General features: G+C 47.3%; 1 protein-coding gene across 9 annotated transcripts in view; it reads right to left on the bottom strand.

The window, feature by feature from the left end:
• ABLIM2 (actin binding LIM protein family member 2) overlaps positions 1 to 18,808 on the bottom strand; it is a 151,023-nt gene that overhangs the window by 31,849 nt on the left and 100,366 nt on the right. For 5 of the 9 annotated variants that reach the window (XM_077301512.1, XM_077301513.1, XM_077301516.1 and 2 more), the window contains 3 exons: positions 9,390 to 9,448; positions 7,710 to 7,908; positions 215 to 269 (listed from right to left, as the gene is read on the bottom strand). In XM_077301512.1, coding sequence (XP_077157627.1) covers positions 7,735 to 7,908; positions 9,390 to 9,448 — 233 coding nt within the window. In that variant the 3' untranslated portion in view covers positions 215 to 269; positions 7,710 to 7,734. Of the gene's footprint in view, positions 1 to 214; positions 270 to 7,709; positions 7,909 to 9,389; positions 9,449 to 18,808 lie in introns of those variants that run through there. The other 4 variants (XM_077301515.1, XM_077301517.1, XM_077301514.1 and 1 more) reach the window with 2 other exon arrangements.

Raw genomic sequence — 18,808 nt, 5'->3', positions numbered from 1 at the left:
CACTTCTCCTTATCGAACTGCATCTTGTTCATATTTGCCCACTTTTCCAGCATGTTCAGATCTCATTGAACTTTATCTCTATCTTCGGGGGTGTTTGCTACTCCTCCCAATTTGGTGTCACCTGCAAATTTAAGGAGGAGTCCCCCCTCCCTAAGAAGCCACCCCTCCCCAAGTGGAAAATTCATAGTCCGTGCTGAATAAGATTATATTTTACCTCTCCTTCCCCAATCAGTATCCTGGTCCACATCATATTGGGTGGTATTTGCACCCTAGAACAAAAATAAAATGTGTCTGTAAAAAGTGAGCAGAGAGTAATGCAAACAAATTCCATGAATTGTACACGCAGTCTAAAGAGTTCCCGCTGAGAACAGGCCCAGAGTGGGTCTCCCCAGAGCTTGAGGGATGCAAGTGGATTTGTTTGGCACTGGAGGACTTTCTGAAGCAAGCCAAAGCTGTCCGTGAACGGAAAGGGGACCAGGCAGCTGGTGCTTCAGGGGAACCAGGTGGCGGGTTCAAGGTCAGGGCCTGGAGACTGACTGGTGGGAGGGAATAAGCAATGGGCAATGGGAGCAGGGCAGCAAAGGAAGCCCATTTATGGAGCCAAGGGGCACAGCCTAGGCCAGCCTTTCTCAACTTCTTTACCATCCAGCAACTCCTGGAACACTCTTCAAGCTCTGGGAAACCCCAGCAGTGGGAGGATCTTGCAGAATAAGGCTGGGAAGCAAAGCTGTGGACACGCCCCTTCCCACCCCCTATGGGGCCAACAGGGGCCATTTTTGGGGGGAGGGCATATATGGTCATATCATCTGATAAATGTTTAACACATTTAAAAATATATTAAAATTTAATTAACTCCCAACCATTCAGGAAACCATTCAGGGGCCATCCAGAAACCCCAGGGCTTCACAAAACCCTGGTTGAGAAAGTTTGGTCTAGGTGGAGCAGCAAACCTGGTCGGAGTGCAGGGCTATGCTGCGGGCAGATGGTGCTTGAGTCAAGCCACAGAGCAATCTGGCCGGGGGAATTCCTATTCAGTGCAGGCACAAAGACTCCACGAAGGGATGGAGGCAGAAGACTTCTTCCGCACTGCTCTGGCTGCAGCTGCTGGTATCCCTGTCCAGCTGCCCAGAATGTTGTGGGAGAAGAACAGCTTCAAAGACTGGGATGCCCCCCCCTGGCTGCTATCAGAGACCCTTTCAGGGGGGCAACCAATGGCTCCATTGCTGGTTCACAGCACAATGTGTGCAGCAGGTCATGCTTGCTCTACACCAGTGGTCCCCAACCTTTTTATCACTGGGGACCACTCAACGCCGGGGACCACTCACCGGGGACCACTCAACACATTTTACTGAGGGGGGGGTAGTTTACTCCTCTACTCTCAACCACTGTCCTAGCGCTCTCTGATCGCTATGGCAATGCTTAAACATCCCTTCAAAATAAGATACAGACATGCCACAACAATGAAGTGTGTTGTAAAGGGCTGGGGGGGGGTGAAGTAAAGGGCCGGGGGGGGGGAGAAGGCGTCCTTCGGGGCCCACCTCCAATTAGTCGAAGGACCACATGTGGTCTGCGGCCCACAGGTTGGGGATCGCTACTCTACACCATTTCCTGGTATTCTTCCACCTTCTTATCTGACTGTTCCTCCTCACCATAGATGGGTCTTTATGTGGGCATGCCTCAATGCTCTGCCACCCAGAGTTCTGCAAGGTAGGTGTCAAAAGATACCAGACCCTGTTAGAGTATATGACTGTGGTGCAGGTGGTGAAGACACCCTGTATCATGTGAACATTGCATGCCTTTGCTTTTCTGAGACTAGAAATCTTTTAATTCTTCCTTTGCTTCAAAATATAGATCATATGGAAAGACCACCTCTTTTGTTAGAATATATCAGCAGACGTAGCTGTGAGATTTTCACTGCTGTATACATAGTGCTGCCCTTACAGGTCAGTGTTGTCCATCTGGTTGTTCCTGGGCAGGCACACGGGGCATCCTGCGGGGGACGATCGCTGGAAGATTTATTCGCTAGTTCAGTCCCTCCAATCAGAGCTCTGTGCCCAATTCCTGCCTGGAGGTCACATGTTCTATGAGCCCCCCCCTCACTCAGTTCCCCAAAGCGCCACCGTGATAATTAAAGAACAAAAGCCACCAGGTCCAAGAGTGGGAGGAGGGTGGGCTGTGGGCCTACACAGGAACGACAAAACGACCTGCAGTTCCAGGTAAATGCAGCCCTGCTTTCCATCACCTTTGGACATGGGAGCTGGTAAAGCTGTGTGTATGTGTGGGGGGGGGGACACTGCTGTCTCCCTTCTTTTACAGGATAATTTTCATGCATGCACTCCCCACGCTTCCGGATCCTCCACCAGTGGGTGCCTCAGAGGGTGCAATCAAGTCAGACCAGGAACCTGGCCCCAGCATGTCAACCTCATTCAGGATCTGGTTGAGGATCGGGCCTAGCCTGACTCACCGGATGAAGAGCAGCCTGGACCCAGCCAGGTAGCAACCCAGCCTTACCTGCCAGTGCCCTGAAGTTCCAGAGGGAAGACCCCATCGTGCCCAGAAGCAGCAGCAAAGGTGCAGCCACACCATCAACCTAACAGCTGCCAGGCAATCGGCTTGGCTGTCAGTCCCAACAGGGCCCAGCTAAGGCTCCTTCCTCAGATGGGGACCAGGCCCAGCTGTAAGTCCTTTGGGGACTGGCTTGCCCAACCAGTCACAGTGTACTTAAGGAGAGGCCTGGAGCAAGCCTTTCCATGGGTGCTACGCGAGCATTCCCTCCCCATCAGTTCAGAGGTCCAGTGTTCCCGGTCACTGAGAGAAGATATTCCCCCTTCTTTGTTCACATAGAATTTGCCCATGGTGTAGTCCGTCTGAATCAGGAAGTAGATCTGCCAATGAGGTCAAATGAATCCTCTTCAATGCAAGAAGGTTAATGTGACAGAGTCCTCAGAAGGCCACAACACCCCTGACATGTGCAGCCTCATAGGGTGCTCCCAAGCCTGTCAAAGGAGCACAAGGAGTGAAGACAATATCAGGAGAGGATATTGCCCGTCAGAAGGCTAAGAACCAAAATTCACCATGCTAATTCCCGCAAAACAAACATGGGGATAGAAAAACATTTATTCTGAGAATTGGTAGAAGAATCAAATACTCCAATAAAAAAATTCTGCAAAGCTCTCATGGATATGGGACCACAGCTGTGGTGGAAGCCATGAAGTCTAAGAGCCTCTGAATACCAATAGTCCTTTGCAACCTGAGATATATCAATGAAAGAACCACAGAAACAATAAAGTAAGTATTATCTCAGGGCAAATATGCTCTCACTGACAGGGAATCAAAGTGAACACCTATAAATTACACTGTCTGTGTAATTAACCTTGAGGTGCTTGGCAAGTCTGAAGAGCAAAGGAGCATTGAGATGGTAATTCTGGCTTGGAAGGGGCTGCGAAAAGCCAGTTCTCCAGTTAAGGGAATCAGATGAGCATAAATGGACCACCACTATAGCCGTGCATTTGGTAAATACCCTGGGTGCCATAACTGAACCAAATGGAAGTACTCAATATTCATGAGGAGCCCCTTGAAATTGAACTCTCAAGTATTTAAGTCCATACTGGACTTAATACTGACCAACAGGCAAGAGTTGGTGGATGAGGGGAAGGAGGTGGGGACCCTAGGGGGAAGTGACCATGTCCTCATAGAATTCCTTTTGAGATGGGGAGGCAAGGAAGCTTGTAGCCAGATGCAGAAGCTGGGTTTTCATAGGGCAAACTTTAATAAACTCAGAGACATGATGAGTGTCATACCATGGACAAGAATGCTGGAAGGGAAGGGAGCATGTGAAGGGTGGGCGCTACTCAAACAAGAGCTATTGCATGCTCAATCAATGACTATCCCAGAAAGACGAAAACACTGCAGGAGCTCTAAGAAGCCTATTTGGATGAACAGAAAACTTCAAGAGGAACTAAGAAAGAAAAGGGAGATGTTCAGGAAATGGAGGGAAGGACAGAGCTCTAAAGAAGATTACCTACAGGTTACCAGTCACTGTAGATCAATCATCAGAAAGGCCAAAGCTGAGAGTGAGCTAAGATTGGCCAGGGAAGCCCACTGTAACAAGAAAAGATTTTTCAGTTATGTGAGGAGCAAACGTAAAGTAAAGGAGGCAATAGGCCCACTGTTGGGTGCGGATGAACAAACTCTAATGGAGGATGCAGAGAAAGCAGAAAGGCTTAGCACCTATTTTACATCTGTTTTTTCCCCACTGCAGCTGCAGCCAGGTCAAAGGGTTTAGGCACATCTAGAGATGGAAGTAGCCAAAGGATAGTGTCTGGGTGGCAGGTTGACATGGATAGAGAGTTTGTCGAGAGGCATTTAGCTGCACTGGATGAATTCAAATCCCCTGGGCTGGATGAAATGCACCCGAGAGTGCTCAAAGAACTTTCCGGAGAACTTGCAGAACCCTTGTCCATCATCTTCAGGACCTCTTTAAGGACTGGAGATGTCCTGGAGGACTGGAAGAGAGCAAATGTTATTCCGATCTTCAAAAAAGGGAGGAAGGATGACCCGGGAAACTACAGATCAGTGAGTCTGACCTCTGTTGTGGGGAAGATAATGGAGCAGATATTAAAGGGAGCGATCTGCAAACATCTGGAGGACAATTTGGTGATCCAAGGAAGTCAGCATGGATTTGTCTCCAACAGGTCCTGTCAGACCAATCTGGTTTCCTTTTTTACCAAGTAACAGGTTTGCTGGATCGTGGAAATTCAGTTGATTTTAGTAAAGCTTTTGATAAGGTTCCCCATGATGTTCTGATGGATAAATTGAAGGACTGCAATCTGGATTTTCAGATAGTTAGGTGGATAGGGAATTGGTTAGAGAACCGCACTCAAAGAGTTGTTGTCAATGGTGTTTCATCAGACTGGAGGGAGGTGAGTAGCGGGGTACCTCAGGGCTCGGTGCTCGGCCTGGTACTTTTTAACATATTTATTAATGATCTAGATGAGGGGGTGGAGGGACTACTCATCAAGTTTGCAGATGACACCAAATTGGGAGGACTGGCAAATACTCCGGAAGATAGAGACACAGTTCAACGAGATCTGAACACAGTGGAAAAATGGGCAAATGAGAACAAGATGCAATTTAATAAAGATAAGTGTAAAGTTCTCCATCTGGGTCAGAAAAATGAAAAGCATGCCTACTGGATGGGGGATACGCTTCTAGGTAACACTATCTGTGAACAAGACCTTGGGGTACTTATGGATTGTAAACTAAACATGAGCAGGCAGTGTGATGCAGCGGTAAAAAAGGCGAATGCCATTTTGGGCTGTATCAACAGGGGCATCACATCAAAATCACAAGATGTCATAGTCCCATTGCATACAGCACTGGTCAGACCACACCTGGAGTACTTTGTGCAGTTCTGGAGGCCTCACTTCAAGAAGGACGTAGATAAAATTGAAAGGGCACAGAGGTGAACAATAAAAATGATCTGGGGCCAAGGGACCAAGCCCTATGAAGATAGGTTGAGGGACTTGGGAATGTTCAGCCTGGAGAAAAGGAGGTTGAGAGGGGACTTGATAGCCCTCTTTAAGTATTTGAAAGGTTGTCATTTGGAGGAGGGCAGGATGCTGTTCCCATTGGCTGCAGAGGAAAGGACACGCAGTAATGGGTTTAAACTACAAGTACAACGATATAGGCTAGATATCAGGAAAATATTTTTCACAGTCAGAGTAGTTCAGCAGTGGAATAGGCTGCCTAAGGAGGTGGTGAGCTCCCCCACACTGGCAGTCTTCAAGCAAAGGTTGGATACACACTTTTCTTGGATGCTTTAGGATGCTTTGGGCTGATCCTGAGTTGAGCAGGGGGTTGATGGCCTGTATGGCCCCTTCCAGTTCTATGATTCTATGATTCTATGATTCTATGATTCTATGATTCTATGATTCTATGATTCTATGATTCTATGATTCTATGATTCTAAATCTAAGACAAACCATTCAACATCACAGTAATCCAGGTCTATGCCCCAACCACTGTTGCTGAAGGGGATGAAGTTGACCTGTTCTGTGAAGCCCTACACCTTCCAACTCTATGATTCTATGATTCTATGATTCTACTTGTGATAGACAGGATGGATTAATATCCTGTGCCCTTGGAGATCCAGGATAGCAACTGAGACATAGAAGCCAGGGAAACCAGTTTACACTTAAAGGTAAAGGTATCCCCTGTGCAAGCACTGAGTCATGTCTGACCCTTGGGGTGACGCCCTCCAGCGTTTGCATGGCAGACTCAAGGAATATTAACTTGGAAAATTTCTCAATTAAACCCAAACATTGAACATGTAGAATTCGAACAGCAAGCTGCCCCTTTTCCCAAGAAAAACTGCAACTCAACTCCTAATTCAGGATGCTACAGATTGTGGGGAACCAACCAGGCAATTCTTTAAACTCAAGGCAGCAGTCCTTAGAAACCCTCACATATGTTGCTATTTTATACCACCAGGTAAGAACTTGCATATATTCTCTTGAAAACTGAGGGTAGCCTCAGGAGGCATTCACAGTCGGAAGAGAGGTCTACTAGCTGGCCCAGCCTCTCTAGCCAGCTGGTTGTCCCGAGATGGCCTGGCTCTGAAGTTGCCTGGTTTCCTTGTATTCTGAGGCAACTGATGGGTTAGTCTGGCCTGAGGATACCGTCATTGATAAGTCAGGTTGATACTTGGGCAAGTAGCAAAGTCTAGATGCAGAGGGTTGTGGGTGACTGATGCCAAAAGACCTCAGTGTTTGCTTCTTAATATCACATAAGAACTCACCTGTCTTCAGTGAGAAAAGTGCCTTCAAATGGCAAATCTTCTGTGAGTCCTGGTTTCTGGGGGCAGAATGGTGGAGTGAAGCCAGGTGTGGCTATGTAATACGATGGTAATAGCCATTGTGTGCATTGATGCATCAGCAACATGTTTGGCAGTGTTAAGTTAGAATCATAGCATTGGAAGGGACCTCCTGGGTCATCTAGTCCAACTCCCTGCACAATGCAGGACACTCACAACCCTCTCTCTCACCCACCGTAACATGCCACCCCCTTGAACCTTTAAATAAACCAATAAACTCCCCTCTTGAACCAATAAATAAATGTGCAGCTTTGAAAGTTTCAGAGCTTCATTCTGGTTTACCTTCACCAGCAACCTGTTAGAATCATAGAATCATGGAGTTGGAAGGGACCTCCAGGGTCATCTAGTCCAACCCCCTGCAGAATGCAGGAAATTCACAGCTATCTGCCCACCACAGTGACCCCAATTCCATGCCCAGATAATACCCCCACCAAAAAAACAAAACAAAACAATCCCTGGCCATTTTGGCCTGGAGGAAATTCACCTCCTGATCCCAAGGTGGCTATTGGCATACCTCTTGGCATGATAACAAGGGCCACAAGAATGCTCAGATGGCACCTTGGAACCAGCCATAGATTACATTCTTCTTCTTCAGAGCCATACACTGTATGCGTGGAACGGGGGTTCCAATCTCCGGTTGTCAATCAGCAGGCATAACCCATCTGAATCTTAGGGAACTGGGGGTGGGACCAATTCATGAGATTGTTGGCAACCATGACAGAGGCAGTGGAACTGGAGATCTTGACCTGCATTCTGAAGCTGAGTCTTCATGTGAGGTGAGATCACATGTAATCACCCACCTGGATGGAGAATGACCCTTGAAGATGGATGGTACCTGCATTCTGAGTCCAGTTCTGGAACTAATGACGTAGGTTGCTCAACATCTTGGGCCTTATGCTTGACTTATGTTTCTTCAGTGGTGGAGGTTCTGATCTACCACAGCTCCAGTTTGGAGACTCCAGTTCCTTAGGAGTTGGATTCAATCTCAGAACCGACTTCATCAATGTCACCGAGGGAGGATATGAGGCGGGCTCCTGAGGTGGAGAAAGCCAATTTTTCACCCTGGGCTGATGACTTTGTGGCCTTTGGGGTGGAGATAGCTAAGGTTTTTTCTCAGGAAGCATGGTTCACTTGATCATTGGGAGGAAACGGCTGGCATGCTGCACAAGTCCCAACACTGTGGTTCTCGCCCAAACACATAAGACTCATCTTTGTCACACACTTTCAAAGCAAAGACATTCTCTTCCTTCTTCCCTTCAAATGTCAAGAAGCTAGAGATTGGCAATACTCTGAGTAGTGACCAAGAGAGAACTGAGGGAGGGAAGGAAATCCTCCCAGAGCATGTGACCATTAGGCGGGAAAGGGTCCCAGAGCTCTGGTTGGAGGGGCCCTTTCAGCTCGATTAGGCTAGCAAATACATCTTCCGGTGGCCAGCCTACACCCCTGCCCAATACCCCGTGTGAGACTGCACAGGACAACCATGATGGAAAATGGGGTCCAGCTTTTTGGGACCTTTCTGCCCTCCTGGACCTGGAAATCTGGCCCTGAAGCATCTGCAGGTTGTAGTGGGTCTGGCTGGGCTGCCAAGGGTCACTTGTAGGGCCTTCTTGGCCCCACTGGCCCTGTAAGGGCAGCACCGAGGCCTCTGCAGTGGGCCCAGTTGGACCAGCGGTGGCACTTACAGGGCCTTCCTAACCTCTCTGAAGTCCTCCAGGCCACTCTAGGCCCTGCCCTGCCCGTAGGAGGTCATTTCCCAGCCTCCCGCCCCCACCCCCACCCCCAGGATCTCGAGCGGGCTGTCAGTCTAAAAGGCTGCCCTGGGCTGCTGAGGGCTGGTCTCTCCCTCCCTCCCTCCCTCCCAGCTCCCTGCCTGGCTTCCCTTTGGGAGGTGGGCCAGCAGAGCAGGCCAGCTCTTCTTCTGGGAAGAAGGACGAGGAGGGGGAGGCAGCCAGGGTGGAGGGGGGCCATTGCCCCTATTGGAGGGCCAATCAGGTTGGCAGGGCATCATCCTGAAGCAAGTTAGATTTCTATAATGTTTAATGATGAGTCATTTCTATAAAGTGAAAGTATCTCTGCAAATTTCTTCTGCATTTGGAAATATGAGCTTTAGCATAATTCTCACCTTAAAATGCAAAAATGAGCACTGAATCCAAAGTCCCCTCCCTGCTTTACTTTCTGTTCAACTTCTGCTTTTGGCTGACAGGCAATGGGAAGGTGGGAAGGAGGAGTCTCTCCCTCTCCCTCCATCTGCTACCCTAGCACTTTACTGCACCCTGGGTAATGTAGTCCTCAGAGGATCCAAGGTCCTTTGGCAAGCAGCCTTGGTTGCCCATGTCCAGTGCTAATGTAAGTACAGAGGGATTCTTCACTCATCTTTTTTGCTTACAGACAACTGGTTTTCATAGCATTCCTCCCACCCCAGTACTTCAATCAGGAGGAAGCCCAGAGGAGGGCCATATGCTCCAACAGACTGACCAAGTACAGCACTGCTCAAGATGTTTTTAGGTCTACCTACATGGTGTAATCCGTCCTTGCCATAGTCAGGAAGAGAGGCAGATTTCGAATATGGAAATCCTGTAAAAGGCACAAAAGAGATTTTTGTAAGATGCCTTTGCCTAACATGCACCCCGACTGTAGAAGTAATATTTAGGAGCTCAGCATTGTCAAAATGAATAGCTCTCAATAAACACGCAAGTTCAAAACAAGAGAAGAGTCTACAACCTACAATATTATAAAATGCATCATGTACTTCTGACAACATGCTGAAGGTTCCAAAGCCTCCTATTGGTGGAACCTCTCCCCCCCCAGGGCCAATGGCTGTTCTTGCTCAGGATGCCACACCCCCCTCCCTTCAGGCCTGCTGTGAAGGGAGACTCTATCAGCCCCTAACCGAGGAGAGGGATCTGTTTCCGAGAGCAACGCAGAGGAGTCTGTGGGCATACTTATGCTTTCCTTTTGAGGAGGGACACCCCACTTTATCTCCTGATGGATGGCCGGCTGGAAATCCCCCCAGAGTCATTCGCCAGTTGTTTAGAAGCAGTGGCTGGATGCACCAGGAAGAGTCGGCTGAAACTCAACCCTTCCATAACGGAGGTCCTGAGCCTAGGTCAGAAGGGGCAGGATCAGGAAGCACTTCTCCCATGCCTAAACGGGGTGCAACTGACATCTAGAATCATAGAATCATGGAATAATATAGTTGGAAGGGACCTCATGGGTCATCTAGTCCAACCCCCTGCACTATGTAGGACACTCACATCCCTTTCGCTCATCCACTGTCACCTGCCACCCCCTTGAGCCTTCACAGAATCAGCTTCTTCGTCAGATGGCTCTCCAGACTCTGCTTAAAAACTTCCAAGGAAAGAGAACCCACCACCTCCAGAGGAAGCCTGTTCCACTGAGAAACCGCTCTAACTGTCAGGAACTTCTTCCGGGTGTTTAGATGGAATTTCTTTTGAATTAATTTCATCCCATTTGTTCTGGTTCGTCCCTCTGGGGCAAGAGAGAACAATTCTGCTCCATCCTCCATATGGCACCCTTTTAAATACGAAGATGGTTATCAGATCCCCTCTCAGTCGCCTCCTCTCCAGACTAAACAGACCAAGCTCCCCCAATCTGTGTCCCAAGCTAGGGATTTGGGTATAACCTTGGATGCCTCACTATCCATGGAGGCTCAGGTCGCGAAAGTAACCTGTACAGCATTAGTGTGGCTAATAGCACCCGACTAGCACAGAATTTGGCCGCTGTGATCCATGCAATGGTCATTTCCATGTTAGACTACTGTAACTTGCTCTATGCCGACCCGAAAAACGCAATTGGTGCAAAATGCGGCCGTGCAGGGCCGATCTTGGAGGGCCCATGTCAAGCTGCTGCTGAGAGAACTACATTGGCTGTCAAATTGTTCCTGGATCAAGTTCAAGGTACTGGTTTTGACATTTAAGGCTATGCGCGGCTCGGGCCCTACCTACTTGCAGGACCGCTTGCTGCCTTATGCCCCCCGCAGGGCACTTCGCTCTGCAGGTATGAATCTCCTCCTGCGGGAGGCACACCTGGCTTTGACCAGGGCCGGGACTTTTTCAGTTCTGGCCGCTCCCTGGTGGAATGAGCTCCCAGAAGAGCTGCGGGTCCTGACGGAGCTCTCTGAGTTCTGCAGGGCCTCCAAAACAGAGCTCTTCCGCCAGGCATTTGGTTGAGCCTAGCATGTGATTGGCACACCTCGCTCCCCTTGTGCCATGGTCTGGATGAAGGACAGCTATCCACTATACTTTTTCCCTCTGTGGTCCTACAACCCTACAGATGCCTGGGAAGATTTGGGTGTTAGTGCTGCCATCTTGACTGATTGTTTAATTGTAAATTGTTAAATGCTAACTGTATTTTTTTTAATTGTTGTTATATAGGCTTTGTAACCCCCTTCAAGGATCGCTGCCTAGTTGTGGCAAGGGGGCTTGCGTAGTTCAGTGAAGCTATGAGCTATGCCGTGCAGGGCCACCCAAGACGGACAGGTCATAGCTGAGAGCTCTGACAAAAGGTGATCCACTGGAGAAGGAAATGGCAAACCACTCCAGTATCCTTGCCATGAAAACTCTATGGACAGTTCCAAAAGGCAAAACCATATGACGCCGGAAGATGAGCCCCTCAGGTCGGAAGGTGTCCACTATGCTACTGGGGATGAGCAGACGGCTAGTACGAGTAGCGCCAGAATGAATGAAGCGACTGGGCCAAAGCCGAAAGGATGCTCGGTTGTGGAGGCAACTGGAGGCGAAAAGACAGTCCGATGCTGTAAAGATTTTTATTCCATAGGAACCTGGAACGTCAGATCCATGAATCAAGGCAAGCTGGACATGGTTAAACAAGAGATGACAAGACTGAACATCGACATTTTAGGAATCAGTGAACTAAAATGGACAGGAATGGGTGAATTTAATTCAGATGACCATCAGGTATACTACTGTGGACAAGAATCTCGCAGAAGAAATGGAGTAGCCTTCATAATCAATAAGAGAGTAGGAAAAGCAGTCTTGGGATACAATCCCCAAAATGACAGAATGATCTCAGTTCGAATCCAAGGCAAACCATTCAACATCACAGTGATCCAGGTCTACGCCCCAACCACTGCTGCTGAAGAGGATGAAGTTGATCAGTTCTATGAAGCCCTACAACACCTTCTAGAAGCAACGCCCAAAAATGATGTGCTTATCATCATGGGGGATTGGAATGCTAAAGTAGGAAGCCAAAAGATAACCGGGATAACAGGCAAGTTTGGTCTTGGAGTACAAAATGAAGCAGGGCACAGGCTGGTAGAATTTTGTCAAGAGAATACAATGGTCATAGCAAACACTCTTTTCCAGCAACCCAAGAGACGACTCTACACATGGACATCACCAGACGGTCAACACAGAAATCAGATTGACTATGTGCTCTGCAGCCAAAGATGGAAAAGTTCTATCCAGTCAATAAAAACAAGACCAGGAGCTGATTGTGGTTCAGATCATGAGCTTCTTGTTGCAAAATTTAGGCTTAAATTGAAGAAAGTAGGGAAAAGCACTAGGCCACTCAGGTATGAACTAAATCATATTCCCGACGAATACACAGTGGAGGTGACAAATAGATTTAAGGAATTAGATCTGATAGACAGAGTGCCTGAAGAACTATGGACGGAGGTTCGCAACATTGTACAAGAGATAGCAACTAAAACCATCCCAAAGAAAAAGAAATGCAAGAAATCAAAATGGCTGTCTGAGGAAGCTTTACAAATAGCTAAGGAGAGAAGGGAAGTGAAAGGCAAGGGAGAAAGAGAAAGATACACCCAATTGAATGCAGAATTCCAGAGAAAAGCTAGAAGAGATAAGAATGCCTTCTTAAATGAACAGTGCAAACAAATAGAAGAAAACAATAGAATCGGGAGGACCAGAGATCTTTTCAAGAAAATTGGAGATATGAAGAGAACGTTTCATGCAAAGATGGGTATGATAAGGGACCAAAATGGTAGGGACCTCACAGAAGCAGAAGAGATTAAACAAAGGTGGCAAAATTATACAGAAGAACTATACAAGAGCGAGCTTAACATCCCTGATGACCACAATGGGGTAGTTACTGCCCTGGAGCCAGACATCCTGGAATGTGAAGTCAAATGGGCCTTAGGAAGTCTGAGCAACAATAAAGCTAGTGGTGGTGACAGCATTCCAGTTGAACTATTCAAAATCTTAAAGGACGATGCAGTAAAAGTGCTACACTCAATATGCCAGCAAATTTGGAAAACTCAACAATGGCCACAGGATTGGAAAAGGTCAGTTTACATTCCAATCCCAAAGAAGGGCAATGCCAAAGAATGTTCAAACTACCGCACCATTGCACTAATTTCTCATGCTAGCAAAGTTATGCTCAAAATCCTACAAGCTAGGCTCCAGCAATATGTGGACCGAGAACTTCCAGAAGTATAGGCAGGATTTCGAAGAGGCAGAGGAACTAGAGATCAAATTGCCAACATACGCTGGATCATGGAGAAAGCTAGGGAGTACCAGAAGAACGTCTACTTCTGCTTCATTGACTATGCTAAAGCCTTTGATTGTGTGGAACACAACAAATTGTGGCAAGTACTTAAAGAGATGGGAATACCAGAGCATCTTATTTGTCTCTTGAGAAATTTATATGCAGGTCAAGAAGCAACAGTGAGAACTGAACATGGAATCACTGACTGGTTCAAAATTGAGAAAGGAGTTCGGCAAGGCTGTATACTGTCGCCTTGCCTATTTAACTTGTATGCAGAGCACATCATGAGAAATGCGGGATTAGAGGAGTCACAAATTGGGATCAAGATTGCAGGGAGAAATATCAACAACCTCAGATATGCAGATGATACCACTCTAATGGCAGAAAGTGAAGAGGAACTAAAGAGCCTGTTGATGCGGGTGAAGGAGGAGAGTGCAAAAGTTGGCTTGAAACTCAACATCAAGAAAACAAAGATCATGGCATCCGGCCCTCTCAATTCCTGGCAAATAGAAGGGGAAGAAATGGAGATAGTGACAGATTTTATTTTCCTGGGCTCCAAGATCACTGCAGATGGGGACTGCAGCAAAGAAATTAAAAGACGCTTGCTCCTGGGGAGGAAAGCTATGGCAAATCTAGACAGCATCCTAAAAAGCAGAGACATCACCCTGCCAACAAAAGTGCGTTTAGTCAAGGCTATGGTCTTCCCAGTTGCAATGTATGGCTGCGAAAGTTGGACCATAAGGAAGGCCGAGCGTCAAAGAATTGAGGCTTTTGAACTCTGGTGTTGGAGAAGACTCTTGCGAGTCCCTTGGACTGCAAGGCGAACAAACCGGTCAGTCCTAGAGGAGATCAGCCCTGACTGCTCTTTAGAAGGCCAGATCCTGAAGATGAAACTCAAATACTTTGGCCACCTCATGAGAAGGAAGGACTCCCTGGAGAAGAGCCTAATGCTGGGAGCGATCGAGGGCAAAAGAAGAAGGGGACGACAGAGAATGAGGTGGCTGGATGGAGTCACTGAAGCAGTCGGTGCAAACTTAAATGGACTCCAGGGAATGGTAGAGGACAGGAAGGCCTGGAGGATCATTGTCCATGGGGTCGCGATGGGTCGGACACGACTTCGCACATAACAACAACAAAGGCTTTGTAAGGGTATGATTTCATGGGGATTTTATTGTATATTAGGAAGAAATATTTGGAAATTTTATGGGATGTTTTTATATGATGTGAACCACTACAAGCCAGCTTGCTGGGAGTGGCAGTATATAAATGCAATAAATAAATGCAATAAATAAATAAATAAATAAATAAATGGACTGCACCCAACAAAGGTGGGATTACAGTGCTACAAAGGCATCTGTAGCTAGCAACAGAAATCACTCCTCCCTGCCTTCCAAGGAGGGACTGCAGCATCTACTTGTGTGTAGGACTCAGCTTAATTCATGGCCACTCGGGGCCACAGCAAAGAATTCGATGCAGCGTTTCCCATCAAGTAGGAATCGTGGCTGTTTCCTGGTGGCAAACGGCATGATGGAAGCAGACAAGCGGCACGTGCTACTCTGCATCTACCTTTGAGAAGGGTGCCCAGCCACACCTTCCATCACGAATCAGTCCCCGTGCGAGGGGAAAAAGAAAAAGGATCACATTTTGCACCACATTGATGGAAGTATACGACTACCAACGGCCAAAGGAACTCCCATCCCAAGCTTTACAGGTGGTCATTTTTCTACACTGACAAGGTCAAGAGAGCCACCAACTCAGTGAGCACAAGATAATCCATTGGTTAGCCCATCTTCCTTTATTCAGCATACTAGACACAGCGATCAAGGTGACTGGATTACTTTATAGCCTACACATCTATCGATTAAAGAGCTTTCTCAGACCAATATCACTCCTGGAAAAACAGTTTGTCCATTACTCACTCCTTTAACTAAAGAGATAAAACTGTTCTTTTTCCTGTCACAGAAGTATAAGTGGAGGGTTTGGGAGTGAAGCTCCAGTGCTCTTAGTGGCAAAATCCCTGTTGACCTTGAAATATAGTGAAACTGCTGACAGACAGCCAAATCAGTTTCCCCAATTAAGAAGGCAGTAGTCACCTATGCATTTATTTTAAAAATTATGAAAAGACTGTCCAAGAGGTTCCTTAACACAATTCTCATCCATGAGCTGGTTTATCCCCCCTGAGAACCTCTTGCATACCTGGAAAGGAATGAGACGGGACTCATGCTCCAATGCTCTACATTCAGCTAGCGATAAATCATCAGGGAATCCACTTACTGTTTCTTTAATTACACAAAGGTCATTGCCATAAAGCTGCTTAGCAGAGCCCCAAGGGAGTGCATGACAGGAACACGTGGTTATCACTGGAATCAGTCTTGGCAGATCCTGGAGGCTGAGCTAGACAGGAGAGGCCTCAGGGACTCAAAGCCAGCAACAATGAAGCAGGAGGCTCCTGGGAAGTGAGAATTGGCAAGCAGTGTCTTCTCCAGTGCAGAGGGAAGGTGGACTGTCCCATCCAGGGGTGGGAAGCACAGCTAACAGTGCTAGAAAGGGTGGTGATGCCCAGCCTGCTACTGGGCATCAGCAAGTGATGGGAGAGGAGAAGCGAATGGGATGTGGGAAGCACTGGCCCTGAAAATGAAACAAAGCAGACAGAAAGGTGTGTGTGTGTGTGTGTGTGTGTGTGTGTGAGAGAGAGAGAGAGAGAGAGAGAGAGAGAGAGAGAGAGAGAGAGAGGAAGCGAGGGAGGTGGAAGTATCCCTAATGTAGTGACCATCTCTGTTTTTCCCTCTTGTAAATCATCCTGCCGTTAGAGAACTGGAGAGTGAACTTTGTTCAGACTAAGGTATCTGCCTGATGCAGGGGGAAAAGTCCCTGGAAGCTGGCCCAGGCAGGAAAGACACCCTGTCAGAATCCCCAAGTATTTCTGCAATGATTTCATTATGGTTTTATGCTGATGCTTGTTAGGGTGTTGTTCTAGCCTGGCCTTTTGTCCTGATATAACAACAGATGCTTTTGCTTGACACCCCAAGGTCGATTTCCTGCTACAATGTTTTATGCCTCTCACCCTCCCTTCACATTCCTCACCTCCCTTTCTTTAGTGCTCTGTTGTTCCCAGACTTTCCTATTCCTTGATGGCCAAATAGTTGTCTCTATATTTGACTCCTTTGAACTGTGCCTGGTTCGAGTTCCCAAGGAGAGGGAAGATCCCCTGTGTTGTTCATCCTATGCTTTGTGAGTCAGTCCTGACTATGCCTTCAAAGTAGATGCTTGCATTTTCTTAAATAAATAAATTTTAATTCCTTGAGTTTAACCCTGGTTTGATTAAGAATGTGTTAAGGTGAAAATACAGCTCAAAAAAACTTATTGAAATTTTTATTTAAAAATTTTTTTGTCATTAGATTTATATCCCAATCCTCTTGACAAGTCAGCTTGTTAGATCTCCAGAAAACCTAAGTGAGGATGCCCATGGCTGCTTGTTAATAATTTATAAAAAACACAAAGAATTAATTCTTTGTATAACTAATTAATAAAGAAGTAAATAGTTGTACTTCTTGGAGAACAGGCGAGGTGTCCAATGATTGGAGGTGGGTGAATGTTGTCCCCATCTTCAAGAAGGGGAAAAAGAAGGATCCGGGTAACCACTGACCCATCAGCTTGACATCTATAGCTGGTAAAGTTTTGGAACAAATCATCAAAAAGTCAGTCCTAGAGCAGCTGGAAAAGAGAGCTGTGATTTCCAAGACTCAACAAGTCATGTCAGACCAATCTTATGTCTTTTTTCAAGAAAGTGACTCCCTTGCTGGATCAGGGGAATGCTGTGGACATAGTTTACCTGGATTTCAGTAAAGCTTTTGATAAGGTTCCACATGACAAATTGGTAAAATGTGGGATGGATCCTAATTCTGTCAGGTAGATTGATAACTAGTTGACAGATCGTACCCAAAGAGTACTTGTTAATGGTTCAGCTTCCTCTTGGAGAACACTGACAAGTGGAGTGCCCCAGGGATTTGTCCTGGGGCCTGTGTTGTTCAACATATTTATAAATGATTTGGATGAAAGATTAGAGGGGGTACTTATTATATTTGCAGACTATACTAAACTGGGAGGAGTAGCAAACACACCAGAAGACAGAATCGGAATACAGGATGATCTTGATAGGCTTGAGAAGTGGGCTAAACTAAATAAAATGAAATTCAATAAGGACAAATGCAAAGTTCTGCATTTAGGTCGGAAAAAACCATAGACACCTATTTATTTATTTATTTGTTTGTTTGTTTATTTCTTTCCCGCCACTCCCCAATGGGCTCGTGGCGGGTAACATAGTCTTAAAACCCCATTAAAACACCCCCATTAAAAGACTTAAAAACCCATAACATGGTGGATGATCTCCCAACCTACTTCCCCATCCCAACTAGAGGCATTGAGAGCATGGGGAGGCATGATGTCCACATCTAATCTAAGACAATTAGACTTGTCTTAGCAGTAGTATGTGTAAAAAGGATCTAGTAGACCAGTGGTCCCCAACCTTTTTATCACTGGGGACCGGTCAACGCTTGACAATTTTACAGAGGTCCGGGGGGGGGGGTAGTCTTTTGCTGAGGGACATCGCTGCTGCCTGAGCCCCTGCTCCACTTGCTTTCCCGCCAGTGCCCCTGACTTCCCACCACCTGCTGGGGGGTGCTGCCAGCAGCAGCTGCGCAGTGCCATGCTGAGGGGGAGCCCCAGCCATGGTGGCCACTGGAGAACACCAAATATGAGCTGGTGGCAGAGTAGTAGGGCAGCCCCCGTGGCAGCAGCCGGGGAGGAGGACAAGGAGGAGCCGCGGCCCGGTACCGGTCCACGGACCGGGGGTTGGGGACTACTGTAGTAGACCATACACTGAACATGAGTCAGCAGTGTGACTCAGTGGCTAAAAAGGCAAATGGGATTTTGGGCTGTATCAAACAGAGTATTCTGCCCAGATCATGGGAGATGATGGTACCGCTTTATTCCGCTCTGGTTTGGCCTCACTTGGAGTCCTGTGTTCAGTTTTGGGCACCCCACTTGAATATCTGCTTGACATCTGTAGCTGGCAAAATTTTGGAACAAATCATCAAACACTCAGTCCTTGAGCAGCGGGAACAGAGAGCTGCAATTTCTAATACTCAGCATGGGTTTCGCAAGACAAATCATGTCAGACCAACCTTATTGCTTTTTTTGAGAAAGTGACTACCTTACTGCAGCGGTCTCCAATCTCCAGGTTGCAACCCAGACCCGGACTGTGGAGCATTCGTTGCAGGTCCCTGGCTCCTCCTCCTCTCCGACGTCGGCGGGCGTCGGGAAATCAGGAGTGCCGGATCCTTTGGGGCTAGTGAAGCCGCAGGCGGGATTGCTCCTGAGGAGCCCCATTGAGCCGCAGCCTCATTGAGCCGCAGCTGCAGCCTCAAGGGGGAAGGGGGCCGCCTTTGG

This window comes from Paroedura picta, chromosome 10 (assembly GCF_049243985.1).
Source record: "Paroedura picta isolate Pp20150507F chromosome 10, Ppicta_v3.0, whole genome shotgun sequence".
In the NCBI taxonomy this organism is placed as follows: domain Eukaryota; kingdom Metazoa; phylum Chordata; class Lepidosauria; order Squamata; family Gekkonidae; genus Paroedura; species Paroedura picta.
This window is presented reverse-complemented; position numbering and strand designations above follow the sequence as displayed.